Raw genomic sequence first — 14,865 nt, forward strand, 5'->3', positions numbered from 1 at the left:
CCTGTATTGCTGCAACAAAATTCCTGTATCCGTCAAACTGTTGCTAGAATTAGTGTGTGGAAATTTCCTTGCATCCAACAGTTGTGTTTCTGCCCTTCTTCTTCCTGGCTTTTCCCCATCGTATCAGTCGGTGATCTTTGTAGTGTGATAGGATGGTAAATCAGTTGTTGGTGCATGCAGTCAAGTAGTCATCATCATCATCATGTTCCCATTACGCCTCTGCAGGGGCACTGGAACAATCTTTATAGTGGGGGTGCTAAGAGCCATTGAACCAAACTGTAAACACTGCATATGATGGAAACTACTTCAAACCACGGGGTGCTGCAGCACCCTCCACACCTCTAGTTCCAGCACCTCTGGTGTTTAGGGCAGCGATGAAGCTCCTCCACTCCTGTCTGTTTCTGGCAAGTCTTTCAATGGTTCCCCTGCTGTGCTCCTGGTTTTTCAGCTTGGCTTCCACAGCTCTTCGCCATGTTGTTTTCCAGTGACCTTATTTTCACTTGCTTTCAGGTGTCCATCTTATTGCTACTCTGGTGATGGAATCAGTTTCCATCCAAAGCACACGGCCAAACATCTCCAACGCAACCAAACACCCTCAGCTTTCCACTTAAAGATAAACCCTGTTTCAATCCAATACCCAGTCAAAGAGTAACAACCAAATTATCAAGGCGCTGTTGTAAAAAGAAGGTTTGCTCTGTTTAGGGAAAAAATCAGTGAGCATCCCTGGGGAGCTATACATGGATTAGGGTGACATAAAAGCTTGCAGAAAACTTCTGACATACATTGTGGCATAAACCCAGTTTAGTATGCTTTGGGAGACCCTCCCGCAAAACAGTAACCGCAGCCAGAAAAAAACCCATCACTATATGATGGCTCATAGAAAACTCTTCAGTTAAGCTATGGCTAAAGAAAATTCAAGAAATATAAGATATGGAACAGGTCACAGCTCAAAAGCAACAGTCCCAAGATTCCTGAGAGTTGTCTGATGACTGCTAGCTTGGGCAACAAGAAGGAAGGAACCATGTAAGCCTCTACAGTTTGAGCTAAAGAGCCCTGTTCTGTAGCTAAGAGCTGTAACGGATTCACATCCTCTGTGGATACAGCACACAGGGAGACTTGTAACATGCAGTGACCAGTGAGTTTCATTCAGCTGTATATCTATTTGCAGCATACAAGAAACAGGCCCAAGTAAGAATAGGCCTGAGCTAAAACCCCTACTTCTGCACCTCTCCATAAATAACAATGCCACTGAAACATCTGAGTCCATACGTAGAACCACGCTAAACTAACATGCTTTTCTATGTGGCAATATCGGGTAAAATCCTGTCCCCGCTGAACTCAAGGGAGAGTTTTGTCATTGACTTCAGTGGAATCAGAACAATAATGTTGCACTGATTGCCTGTGTACCAAGATGCATATAGTGATACCTTACTAAAAGAAACAGAAGCTCTACTAATGCAGGCGTTCACAACCTTTTACATACCTCTCCACTCTCCCTCCAAACCTGCATGAGTCCTCTCCCATTTAGTTAGGACCTTGCTCCTGTTTAGTAACATGGGTAGGGCAGGGAGGGTGGTCATGAGCTTCTGACACCTAAGAACCACCATACTGGGTCAGTCCAAAGGTCCAGCTAGCCCAGTATCCTGTTTTCTGACAGTGGCCAATGCCAGGTGCCCCAGCGGGAATGAACAGAACAGGTAATCATCAAGTGATCCATCCCCTGCTGCCCACTCCCAGCTTCTGGCAAACAGAGGCTAGGGACCTGTTCTCAGCCTCAGCTGGTGTCATGACCCAAGGCTGAGAACCTACATAACTAATCAATAACACTTACCTGTATAGTTAACTCTATGTATATATGTGAATATTGTTCTGTGCATGTAATTATGAGTGTCCTTGTGACCCACCTATAGGTATCTTATACAAATAAACAAATTTGTTTATTTGTATAAGATACCTATAGGTGGGTCACAAGGACACTCATAATTACATGCACAGAACAATATTCACATATAGGATATATATATAACCTTTATCTCTTCTAACCTTTATCTCATATATACATATTTCTTCTAAAATAACCTTTTATTTATATATAGTTATTTAAGAAGAGATAAGGGTTAGGTCCACAACCTATCTCCATCTCTCTGCTCCATCTATACCCCATTCTCCTATGCTGTATGAATTCCACGCTTGCTGATCTCAGTCTAGATTTCTGCCCCTTCCCCTCTACAAGCACATTCCGAACCTCCTGCTGTGTATGGCTTTAATTAGCAGGGTATGAAACGGGAAACAACTCCCAAAGGTTCTGCTGACAAGGCAAGGCTCTGGGGTTAAAGAAACCCATCTGTGGAAAGACATACAGTGAAAGTCCTGTCTTTTCAAATACACTGGAATAACTTGTAAATAGAGTGGTCAAATTCATCACTGGTATAGGAGGCACACCAGGAATATTCTGGCATGTACACACATTAGATGATGATGAGGCACTGGTCATGACTTCATAGGTACGATTGCATTGAAAAATGTGGTTAAAGTGCATATGTATATTTACATACACATCACCCCTACACACCCTCCGTCTCGCTCACAAACACACACGTGTGTGTGCACCCACAGACACACACACAGCCTGCAGTTCACCCCCTTACATGCACGTTATTTCCATTCCATTAGAACAGACTGGCCTGGCGTCTAGACCCTATTCAGCTTTCATGTAAATGTTCAGGACTGCATGTTCATTTACTGCAGAAGCTAAATGACTGTACTCAGAGACTTCAAGCAGCTGCTTTTATATATTGCAACAGGGTGGCTTGCTCCTTGAAGGGCTACAGCCCTGGGGCCAGCCAACCCAACTTATTAAATAGGCACGCCTGAACAGGGATTTGCAGAGAGCTAGAAGGTTCCTGCAGGTTGTAGGGAACAGAAGGCTGCAGAGACTTTGAGACATCAGAGAAACAAGACTCCTGCCAGGTAGAACAGGGAGCAGCCTGCTAAAAGCAGGGACTTGAGGGACTCTATTTTGGGGACTTTGAGTTTTGTTCTGACCTTTTACATTAACAAACTCAGACCCCTAGGAGGGGTGTGTGCACACAGAGAAGCCTATGAGGAGGGGAAATAGAGGCAGAGTTCTGTAGAGCCACCCCTGGCCATGAGGGGGCGCTCGGGAGGCAGTTGACCCTGTTACACATATCTTGGTTTCGCGATCCCAATCCTCATGCCAAACAGAACTGTCTACATTGGTATCTATGGAGCAAACATACGCCATATGCCCTTTGGGTGCCACCATTTTAGAAGCATTCCTCTTTCTGTTTAGTTTCCATGTTATCCTAGCAGACATTTATCAAGCACGTTCTGTTTGCTGAAGGCATGAAGAATAGCCCTCCTAGAAGCTTATTCACAAGATTGAAATATTTGGAAGCAGCTTGGTATCAAATCCCTAGAGCTATAAAGGAAATCACATGCTCAATAAATATTTCCAAAGCCTCGGTCTGTTTGGCTAAAGTGCATTTCCAAAAAGAGACAAAACTCCGCTGGAGGAATGTCTGCAGAATGGGCTCTTTGCTGTGCACATCCTCTTTATTTCCTTCTCCCTGGCTCTTTGCCAGCGAAAGCTTCCTCACCCTTGGGCTACTCTTTTCTCCTATTGGAGTTTCACATATTTCTCTCTTGCTTAAAAAGCTAGGTTTGGCCCCATTTTCAGAATCCCTGGAAAACAAGAGTTTATTCTCTCCCATTTACACGGACAGGAGTTCTGCTCACACAATCAGCCCATCTGGGTGCTTTTATGGCCCTTATTGCAGAATGAATTGAGCTCCCTCTTATCTCTATGAGACACGGAGGCAGCTCTATTTTACACCCAGAGAACTGAGGCATGGTGTAGATTTAAGCGATGCGCCCAAGGTGAGACAGGAGCTGCGTTCAGATATCCTGAGGCCTAGACCCATATGCTATCCACTAGACCAGCCTAGAGGTTAGACAAGATTGTAAACTATTTGGGGCAGAGGCTATCCGTTTGTGCTGCGCCTCACACAATGGAGCCCTGGTCCATGGCTGCGCCTCCTAGGAGCTATGATAATATTTAATAATGGTTCTTCTGGCTTTAAAACTAATTTATTTTCCTGCCCTTACTAGAGAGTAGGCCCGCAGTAGAATCTGTATTAAGGAATCCACTGATGAGAATCCAAACGCCTTTGCTCGCTAGAAGATTTTAATCACAGAGCCCCCTCAGATGCTTAGTGTCATGCACAGAGGCAGACTGATGGGGTGTTGTATGTACTAGGAGGCATGGTTAAAAGGAAACAGGAACAATTAGGAATCAGAGAAAAAATGCCTTGTTTTATCTGACTGAGGACTTAGTTGCTGAGGGAAGGATGGACTGAATCCTTTCAGGTGGGACTAGATCAACATCCTGGATAATATAGGGCCTCATTCTGTCACCATCACCCGTGCCTGAGTGGTACTTATGCCTGTAGGTCCATGGGAGTCAATGGGAATCCTTGTGGGTGCTGCTTGATGTGAGTGGGGGCATATTAGGCCCAAACTGTAGGGAACGTCCTGTACTAGCTGAGGGGGAAACGGCCAGGCATGTCCTCTAGCCCTGACTCCTATGGGCTATGGTTAAAGATGAGCAGCGTTTGTAATTCCAGGTGAGTTCAGCTCTCTCACTGTGATGAAACTGGAGTAAGATCATGGCTGATCCTGCACAGGTGCACAAATGGGTGCCAGGTCCTGGGGCGCCTTCCCTCTGGCCTGGCATCCCTGCACAGGGATGGGTTCACGCTCCCACGGCTTGCGTCTGGGACTTTTGAGGGTGCAAGTGGTGCTGTGGTCTGCTGTGAGAGCCTGCACAGGGAGGGAAACAGACAACTGCAACCAGAACAGCGCCCCTCCCCCCCCCCCCCCCCCCAGCCACTGGGTAGAATTCTGCTGGTGCTTGACGGTTGGGATTCTCAACATGCCTAAGGGACTTGGATGCTTGGTTCTCTTTGAAAATCAAGGGGAGTTGGGCACCAAATCCCTCTGGTGCTTGAAACATCTCGACCTGAGTTTTGTGGAAAATCGCTGCATTTCACAGGCCTTTTGCACTTGAATCCCAGTGCTGAAATTCCTGAAGAAATTTCACTTCCACTGTGCATGCGCGCGCACACAAACACACAACTGTGCAGGCAAATCCTTGCTGGATGCATACACACTGCCATTTAAACATACTATTGGAACCGAATCCAGGTGGTGAAATCCTAATGCCATTAGAGTCAATAGCAAACCTCCCACTGACTTCATGGGATTTCACCCCAAGAGGCCACACATCAGCCCCATTCTGAGTACTTGATGATGCCTATTCCTTTTACAATTCACACTTCCAAAATCTGAAGAGGCTGATGTAAGAGGAGCCCCCAGTTCTTTGTGCCCTAATAATTGTCACCCAGGACGCATCCCCTAAACCTCCCCCCAACTTGTATTGAAAAGACTCCCTGAAAACTGCTCTTAGGAGTTGCTTATTTATTGCTTTCAAGAGGGAATCTTTGAATCGCCATTACTGCAAGGCTGCCATTTTTAGCCCCACAGCCCGAGCCCCCTGAGACTGAGTCAGCTGATCCAAGCCGGCCACAGGTGCGCCACAGCTCTTTCATTGCAGTGTAGACGTACCCTCAGTGACCAAGGCACCCTTGAATGCTGCCCCCTCTGACACCCTCCTGGCCTACAGAGAAACTCTTGTGCTCTCTGCTGTTCTCTGTAAGTGAATCACTCTGCATGTCACTGACTCCAAGAACGTAGGCGTTTTGTGTAACCAAGCGACTGTGCAGCCTTTGAAATAGACAAGCTGTCTTTGCCTATCAGGAATGAGCAGTGTTTGAGTCCTACCCCTAGACTGCAGATGCCTGTAATTCAGTTTGATGAAGCGCTTGAACTGAAGGGAGTGGGTTGAGAGAATATCGTTCTCTCTTGTTACAGGTACATCAGAGATAGACAGATGGGTATGTATGGGGATGGATAGATAGCAGGAAAGGAATATTATGCTTGCTAGAGGCCACTTTGTGTTCTCCATTACCCCATGAGATTCTGCACCAATTCCATTGACTTTGATGGATTTTGTCCACTTTATAGCAGTGTAGTTGAGACAGGAATCTCAATGTCGCTTGGGACCAGCTTCTGACACCCATAGTCAATTCACAGAGCTCCTCATGCCTCAAGTAACACTGTGGAAAGGCACTGGGTGACTCAAGGACTATCTGGTTCCATTAAGAAGGGTGTGTGTAAAAGAGGTGTGGAATCTGGATGTAAGTGATCATCACCCCACCTGGATGACTCTGCCAGACATTGTGACTTGCCCAAACATTTTGTGTGATCACACATGCTGCAGAGCCAGCAACAGGTGGTTTTGAACCACATTGTTTTAATTTTTTTAGTGAAAATAGTCAACTGGGTATTGAAAAAATATACATAACAGCAAAACAACATCACCTTCCGAAAGAGGTTAGAAAAGGCCCTTTGTTAACCACACAATACCCAATAGGCCCATCCTCAGCTGGGTGTAGATGCTTTGAAGTCAATGGAGCTGCACCAATTTCTGCCAGCTGAAGATCTGACCCTAACCCCCCCAAGCAGCACCGTCTGGCAACTTCCCTCTCCCTTTGGGCCTGGAAACATTTAGTCTGGCTGTTTTGCCAACCCTTGAATGACAGCTTCCCGAAGGAGATCACTATTTATTGTTCTAGCATCCAGGGCTTTGAATAAGTCTTTAAACTGGGACAGAGGTCTCTCAGCCACTCCTTTCTATTTAATCTCCAGCACCCCCTAAATAGCCCCTGCGTGCTGGGCTGTGTTCTGGGGAGGAGATAAAGATAGGAGCTGTCTCTTTAAATACTAGAGGCTGCGCGCTCTCAGGCCACCGTGACATATCTGGGCGTTGGACTGGGGGATGAATAAACAGTGAATGCACCAGATCTGTGGTTTCAGAGAAGGGCTCCGATCCGCCAGGGATCCCCCTTTCAACTCGACCCCACGCCACGAGTGGCTTTCAGCATCCTCTGGGATCCTGCCCCTGCTGGAGGAACTTTAATGCGCGTTGAGCTGGCTTCCTAGGAGCTACCATTGCCAGGACGGGCGGCGCGCTTTGGAGTTTGGTAAGTCCTTGGTGGTGAAATCCCCGGGGAGCTCTGCCAGCAAAGCCCCCCACCCCCACCAGACAAGCAGAGAGAGGGGCGCTTTCTACTACTGCCCTTTCTCTTCCCTGCGCTGTGACTCATCTCCAAAGCGCCGCGCAATTTGGAGACGCGCGTTTACAAGAAAATAAGCGAGCGGCAAACATGCGCAATTGTATTTGGATGAGCCTAACGCATCGAGACCATTAGAGAGCCAGGCTTGTTCTGCATCTGCGGGCGAGCGCGGGAGGCAGCAAAGAGGCAAGAGACAGAAGCAGCAGCAAAAGCAAAGGCTGGTGCATCTAAATTAGGCTGACACGTCTCTCCGGGACTTGGTGAAGCGCTTGGGGATCCGCGGGTGGAGGAGTGTTTGAGGTGCAGGGTGAATGGTTTGGTTTCCCAGAGGATTCAGGAGAACCGAGGACGTGTCTGTCCTCCCCCCAACCGGACAGAGCTGAGAGGGGGTAAGGAGCTGGGGTTACCGAGCTCACCCCATCTGTGTGTCCCCCCTCCCCCCGGGCTCAGCCCCGGAGCCCTGCTGCGCCCGGCGGGTTCCCGGAGCGCGCGGCGGCCTCTTGCACGGCGCCCGGCGGAGCTGGCACTTCCCCTGCTGCAGCCTCCTGCCCCTCGCCAGGGAGCAATGGGGAGGCTCCCCCTGCTCTCCCGGCCGCTGCCTCGGTTGGAGGCCAGTGGAAGCAGCCCCCCCATGTGGAGCCCCAGGCCAGTGGCAGGGCCTCGCCCCCCTCCCTGCACAAGTCGAAGGGGGTCGGGAGCTGCGCGCACACTGGATCCCCTGGGGACGGGGTGTCTCCGCTCATACACTGGGGGGGGGGGGTGTCCCCGACCCCACCCTGTGGCGTGAGGCCGCTTTGGGTGCTGCTGGGACACACACTGCTCCCCCAGGCCGTGGGCTCGCCTCCTCCCCACGTGGGCTGATGAGCCACGCGGGGGAGGGGCGGAGGGAAGCGCCGAATCCAGCGCGATCCAAGCGGGCGTGAGTAAAAGTTCCCCGCGGCGGCGAACTCGCGCGCGGCTTTTGCCTGCGGGGTTATTTATAGCCGGCTCCGCTGCCTGGCCGGGCTCCCTCTGCCTGACCCAGGGACACACCCTGCGGCACCGACGCAATCCGGGGCGTTGTTCCTCGTTAAAGGGGAAACTTTATAACTTCGCGCCTTGCCCTCCTCGCCTCCCTCTCCGCAGCCCCCTGGCTCAGTTCGCCGCGGGCGAGGGGACTGGCGCGTACCCGCACCCACGGGCTGGATTTGATCCTTTGCTTCTTCGGGTTGATCTTTTGGGGCCAGTCGAGCCTCTGGGACGCCGCTTGGTGGGTGACTGTTGGAGAGACGTAAGTAGCAGCCGCGCCGCCCAGGAGCGGGTGATTTTCGATAGTGGAAGAGAGGGGAGGATTTGGGGGAAGACGAGGAGATCCCAGCAGTGTGGCAGTGTAGGGTTCCCCCTCCCTCCCCCAATAGCTGTCTTGCCTGGTGGTGTCTGGCTGCAAATAAATCCCCTTCATCTTCGGGGATTCTGCTCGTCAGTGGGTCCCCTGTTGCTTGGTTATGCTGGTGTCACCCTCTTGCCCTATAGTAATCTCTGCGCCAAAGCCACTAGCTTGTTGTGTCGTGTGCGCGCTTTCTTTAAAGCAGATTCACTCCCCTATGCGGATTCCATGAGCCTGCTTCAGTCCTGACCTCACTTTGTTATAATTAGGAGCCGTTTGAACCACTGAAGAACGTTAGCTGGGTGTTTGTCCCCCCCCCCCCCCCCGAGACCCGCTTTGTGTTTTTGTAACCTGGTTGATTCCTGTGGGTGTGTGTGTGCACGCACTGGTGCTTGCAGTGGGGGTGTAGCTGTGTTGCTTTCTCCGTGGAAAGGCTCCGACTGTACAACACACGCGCAACGCGCCGCATGCTCATCTCCCTTTCTTTCCACAGAGCGGTTTAACCCGCTCTCTTGGCCTTGCTCGGCTAATTGAGAAGTGCAGCGGCGGGAATGGCTGGGGCATGGCTCTCATTAAGGGGCTCCTGACTTTAATGGAGTCCAAATGTTGGCTGTGAAGTGAAGAATAGTGGCTTTGTGGAATAACGGTTTCCAGTCCCCCCCTCCCCCTACCTGAGCCTCTGAGCTAAAAATATTTGATCAAGGGACTGGTTGGGGTGGGTTTTTTTTTTAAATATTTAAAATCTTTGGCTGGGAACCTGGGCTTTCATATTGTCGTGCTGCTGCTTCAGGAAAAAAACAACCCCTTCTTTTAGCTTTGGCTAATGACACTCCCAGGACAGGCTGAGCTAAGTGGAAATTTTGAGGAATGTAATGGAATTTGCATTTCTCCTTGGATCACAAGCCGTCAAACTCTGGACCCTGAAACTTAAAGCGCGGAAGGTTAGAAGGGGTGGAAGGAAAATTAATGTAGACGTTGAAGGTTCCTTGATGATTCACAGCATTTATGAGAACATTCCCAGCCCTTCTCTGGGCACCACAAAGAAAACCCCTCGTAGATAGGTTTGCTGCCCTTTTCCAAACCGGGTGATGTCTGGCGTTTCTCAAAGCTGGCGCTTTCCTTTTCAGGCTTGCAACATTTGTCTCTAGTGCTGTAGAGCCACACCACTGATTTCTGTCCAACCCTGGGAGCCTGTCCCTTTCACACTGTAAACCCCAGTTAGCACTTTAAACATCTCCCCTGACCCCTCCCAATAGCTGCATTTGTTTGCCAAAAGAGATGTTGCACTGGGGAAGAAATGCATTTAATACAAATTGTTGAGCCCCTTTGCTTATTCTCTGTTGCTGCAGTGCCCCCTGCTGCCTTTTTGGATCTAGTTATCCCTAAATACTGGACACACCCCACATAAACACAAATGCAAAGGGCTGACAGCAAGGGGTTTTGCTGTCACTTAAAAGCGGGTCTCTTTTTTCCTCCCTTCAGATCTTTCCAAAACTTCAGCCAAAATGCTCCTTTTGTTGCTGGGGATCATCGTGCTCCATGTTGCGGTTCTGGTGCTGCTCTTTGTCTCAACAATCGTTAGCGTAAGTACAAACGTTATCCTCCCTCCTTCCCCTCCCCTGTGATCGATCCCCATATGGGAGCATGGGGGTTGAGTGTCGCCCGTGGGTTGAGGAGTGCGGGGATAGAGAAGAGGATATTTGTCGCTGAGCGTCACCTTTCAGAGTGTTTTCTGTAGGAACCCTCCGGTTTCAGCCTGACGTTCTTTAGCAATCAGAAGTCACGATCTCCGTAATTGAGGTTTTGGAGCACTTCGCATGTCAAGCCACCCTCTTGAGAGCTGCATGTGGGTTAATGTTAGTTTAGCGCAGCAGTGGGGACCCTACCTTAAAGTAGATCAGAAGCCATTGCAGAGTTCCACGTGTAAGATTTGTCCATGTAGATGAAACCAAATTGTGAAATTAAAGGGTACTCCTCCAATACCAGATCTTAATTCTTTCAGAGGCCCTGTATGTATTAACATGGCCAGTCTAGGCAGACATGTTTGTGAGGGTTTTTTATTTATTTATTTATTTATTTATTTATAATGCAGAGCTAGTCACTTCCAGACTAGCTTTCAAAGGGCTTTTTAAAAAGACCTTAAAAAACTACTTCTAAAAAATCTCTAAACTGGTTGGTTGGGATTCATATGGAGCAGTTACTGTAGCTTTCCATGCTGCCAAGAAAACGCTGGAGAGAAGTGAAGTGTTTGAGAGCTTTGGCACTTATTTAAAGAGAATAACAAAAGTCTCCTCTTTTACGCAGTTGAGTCTAAAACAAATAAAGAACAATACAGAGCGTTTTCTTTCCAAACTCAATTGAAATAGGGGTGTGTGTGTGTGCGTGCATGTGTGTGTGTGTAAATGTAATGCATGCGCACACACTGAAATAAAGACGAGACAGAAATAACCAAAGCAATGGGAAGAATGCAAAAAACAACAAGAATGAACGTGCACGATTATGTCGAATCCTTTGCAAGTGCATTTAGTTGAGCACAAGCTTATCTTTTACTTTGGTAACTCTGCTCTGCCTCCCCCCGGGCCTTTGCTGCCACCTCTCACAGATTTGTGAATCTCTTTCAGCAATGGCTCATCATTAACGGGCGTACGGCAGACCTTTGGCAGAACTGCAGCACTCTAGAGGTCCCGAGTGCCTTTCAGTGCGTAACGTCCTCCACGAATGGTGAGTGCTCTGACATCTCGTCTGTTTCTTCAGCAGTGGAGGTTTTCATCCCTTTAACTCCTCCCCCACGCCTTCAGAAATAGATATGTATTGCAGAACAATCTCTGCAGGCTCTGTCTGGTACAAGTCAAGCACGATCCATCGAGGGACTTGGTTCTGTCCCTCATGTGAGTGGTTCTTTAAGAATTGTTACTCAGGTGGTTTTGTCGATACTGCTTCTGGAATATGGTACCTGACGAGAGGTGGAAGAATCAGGCCCTAAATAAAGATACAGAGCAGGGTGGAACTGAGGGAGAGGAATTTAACTAATTTCATGTAAAGGCTGCCATTCTATCAATGGTTCTTCTGGATTGCTCCTTACTTGTATCTGAAGTGGGCACATCTCACCTGTTTTGCAGGGCCTCTGTCTGTACAGCAGCTCATGACACGTTAGAAAACCAGGGCTTGATTCACTGTTTCACAGCGCTTTTGTGCAGTCATTTACACCGTGCTGCTAGGTGGGGCAGGATACCTACTTTGCACTGGTGGGCATGGCTGCATGAGCTGCTGTGCAATGGAGGATAAGGTGCACGTGGCCGGATTCTGGGCTCAGATGTGCGCATGTGAGTCATGGTGAAGTCAGCGGATCAGATTCCTGCTCTCTGTGGGATCTGCGGAATCGCTCTAGATTTATGTTGGTGTAATTGAGAGCAGAATTTGGCCCATTGAATTACTAGTAGGGGAGAAGCCATGGGTCAGCTCCTGTCCCCGGCCATGCGACATTCTGTATTTGTGGTATGTTGACAGTGCCCTTAGCTGCAGGGGGGGATGACCCCATGTGACCTCTTTGCAATGTGCTCCTCACAATTATTCCTACTAGGTAATACCTAGAGACACAAACGTGGGCAGCCCTTAGAGTGGGGCTTTTTACTGCTGTGACAAGTGTGCAGTAATCATTCTAGGCATGCCTCTTGTTTGCTGAAAGGGATGAAGTGTTAAAGGGCCAGAGCAGAGCAGATTTGCTCTATGAAAAACACCCGCTGGGTCCTTGGGAAAGCCAGTCCCACTTCTTTTTATACTTCCTGCCTCTAGGCATATTGCTAAGCAGCCAGGACCGATCTCCAACATTCCCCTCTGCCAGTGGTTAGCCGCTACTCCCAGGATGGGTCCCAACTCCCCCCAGGTATGGTGCAAGTTACTGCTCCAGATGGTCACTTTATCCCAGGGGGATGGAAGGAGTTCGAGGACAGTTGACCATTGCAGACTTTCCCTGCTCCATCTCCGTTACACCAATGCTCGCTGTCTACCAATGCATCCGACAAAGTGGGTATTCACCCACGAAAGCTCATGCTCCAATACGTCTGTTAGTCTATAAGGTGCCACAGGATTCTTTGCTGCTTTTACAGATCCAGACTAACACGGCTACCCCTCTGATACTTATACGCTTGGTTATTTCTGTAGCGTGTATATTGGGTAAAGTGCAAAATAGGGTTTTTGTATAGATCACATTTCACTTTTAGTTGCACTCGTGTATGGCTGGAGTAATTCAGCGGAGTTGCTCTAGACTTATACTGAGCACAGGGAGCCATATCTTGCCATCAACTTTTCAGACATGCCTGCTATAGAAATCAATGGGAGCAGAGCTCTTCTTTAAGAACTAACAGCTCAGAATTACAACCTACAAGTTTCAGAGCACAAAAAGTCTGCGTAGAAGGTAGGGGCCAGGTTCCGCTCTGCCATACACAAGTGTAAATCCTCAGTGACCCCATTTGATTTCAGCCAGGGTGACAGTGGTGTCAATGAGACCAGGTTCAGGTGTGTAGGAGAAGTCCCATGGAAAGCACATCGATCTAAAGCTCGCTTCGGGTAGCGCCGTGCCTTGCGCTTTGATCAGCTGGCTTGCCCACGTTGTGTGAGGCCAAGGAGTTGCCTCTGTACATTGTGGGGACAGAATTACCAAGTGATGTAGGGGAGGCAGTGTGGTATAATGGATAGCACACTGGACTGAGGCTCAGGGGACCTGCATTCTAGTACTGGCATGCTGAATGAGCTTGTACCAGCCATTTCACCTCTCTGCCTCGGTTTCTCCCTCTGTATATAGGGAACCATGATCCTGACCTCCTTTATAAGCCACTTTGAGATTCACTACGTAAGCGCTAAGTATAATTATCTGGACAATTTTTTTAGTTGAGCGATTGGTATGGGGTCTTATTACTATCATTAAAAGAGAACTGGATAAATTCATGGAGATTAAGTCCTTTAATGGCTATTAGCCAGGATGGGGTAAGAATGGTGTCCCTAGCCTCTGTTTGTCAGAGGATGGAGATGGACGGCAGGAGAGAGATCACTTGATCATTACCTGTTAGGTTCACTCCCTCTGGGGCACCTGGCATTGGCCACTGTCAGTAGACAGGATACTGGGATAGATGGACCTTTGGTCTGACCCAGTACGGCCGCTCTTATGTCATTGCTAGCTTTAGGAATTTGCATCTTGACTTTCCTCTCAGAATAGTTTGATCCCAGCATATCCCCAGTGAGTTCACTGGAGTCACTACTGTAATTGAGAGTAGAACCACATCTCCGGTCTGTGACCATGTGACCTGCTGCCCCTGAGATGCCAAGAAGGGAGAAGGGTCTTAAGATTGAGCCACTAGATTGACCATAACACTGATGCTGGGGCTGGTGGGGGACAATTGCCATGTGGAAAAGGAGAGCATTGCGGGAGGTGTGTGCAGGGAGTGAAGCCTTTGTGTAGCTTGGCAAGTTCTTATCACTCTCCACCCTGCAGGGAAGTGAGTCTCTGATGTAATTTTCTAGTAGGAGTTTTCTGGAGATCAGGTTTAAAACACTCCAAACTAGCCAATCTGCTGGTAACGAAATACTCGTGGGGACCCCATGTTGGGAGATAAACGCAGGAGCTCGCCTTGCCTCTAATTTTAACTGTACTTAAAGCAGTAGCATGTTTCTCATCTCGGGAAGAGGCTCAGATTTCGAAGGTGTTGGTGGAATGGTTTAGGCCTCCTTCACAGCCTTCTAGCAACACCTAGTGGCCATAAGTCAGACCAGCTGTGGAAACCAGCTGGAATCTTCTGTTAGGACACTGCAGATTACTGTAGTTATGTCCTGAATCAGCATTTGGCAATATTGGCCTTATACTGCTATCTGCAACGTAGGCAGGCTGGTTCAGATTCACTCATGCATGCTCAAAAACGGCTGTACATGTGCTTAAAATAAGGGCTGCAGTAATTGCGCCCTGAACACAGGGGCATCCTTTTTTAAAAAAAAGTGGGGGGAAAACTGTTGCCCTTAAAAATGTGCCTATTACTTCGGATAACTAAATAGCTTGACCCCAGTATTTACAGTATGAACATTTTCTATAGGGCAGCCTAGGGAATATTGTAAATAACAAGATAATCTTACCCTAGGCAAGAGTTTTTTAAAGGGGGAACTCTTTAGCTACTTGTGATCAGACCTGAATGCTGATGGTGATAGCAGAATAAATTAAAGACCTGGAATCAGTGAGGGTGGAACCCTTTTAGATCCTTTCAGCTGATTTATTTTTACTATTAAAGGCACACAATT

General features: G+C 48.4%; 1 protein-coding gene across 4 annotated transcripts in view; it reads left to right on the forward strand.

Moving 5' to 3' along the window:
* The first annotated feature begins 6,884 nt into the window (after window positions 1-6,884).
* Window positions 6,885-14,865, forward strand: part of PMP22 (peripheral myelin protein 22) — a 32,302-nt gene continuing 24,321 nt past the window's right edge. The window contains exons 1-4 of one of the 4 annotated variants that reach the window (XM_044983055.1): window positions 6,886-7,124; window positions 8,343-8,487; window positions 10,066-10,166; window positions 11,205-11,304. In XM_044983055.1, coding sequence (XP_044838990.1) covers window positions 10,089-10,166; window positions 11,205-11,304 — 178 coding nt within the window. In that variant the 5' untranslated portion in view covers window positions 6,886-7,124; window positions 8,343-8,487; window positions 10,066-10,088. Of the gene's footprint in view, window positions 7,125-7,154; window positions 7,607-8,002; window positions 8,488-10,065; window positions 10,167-11,204; window positions 11,305-14,865 lie in introns of those variants that run through there. The other 3 variants (XM_044983057.1, XM_044983058.1, XM_044983056.1) reach the window with 3 other exon arrangements.

The sequence above is a fragment of the Mauremys mutica genome, chromosome 12 (genome assembly GCF_020497125.1).
Source record: "Mauremys mutica isolate MM-2020 ecotype Southern chromosome 12, ASM2049712v1, whole genome shotgun sequence".
Taxonomy (NCBI): Eukaryota; Metazoa; Chordata; order Testudines; family Geoemydidae; genus Mauremys; species Mauremys mutica.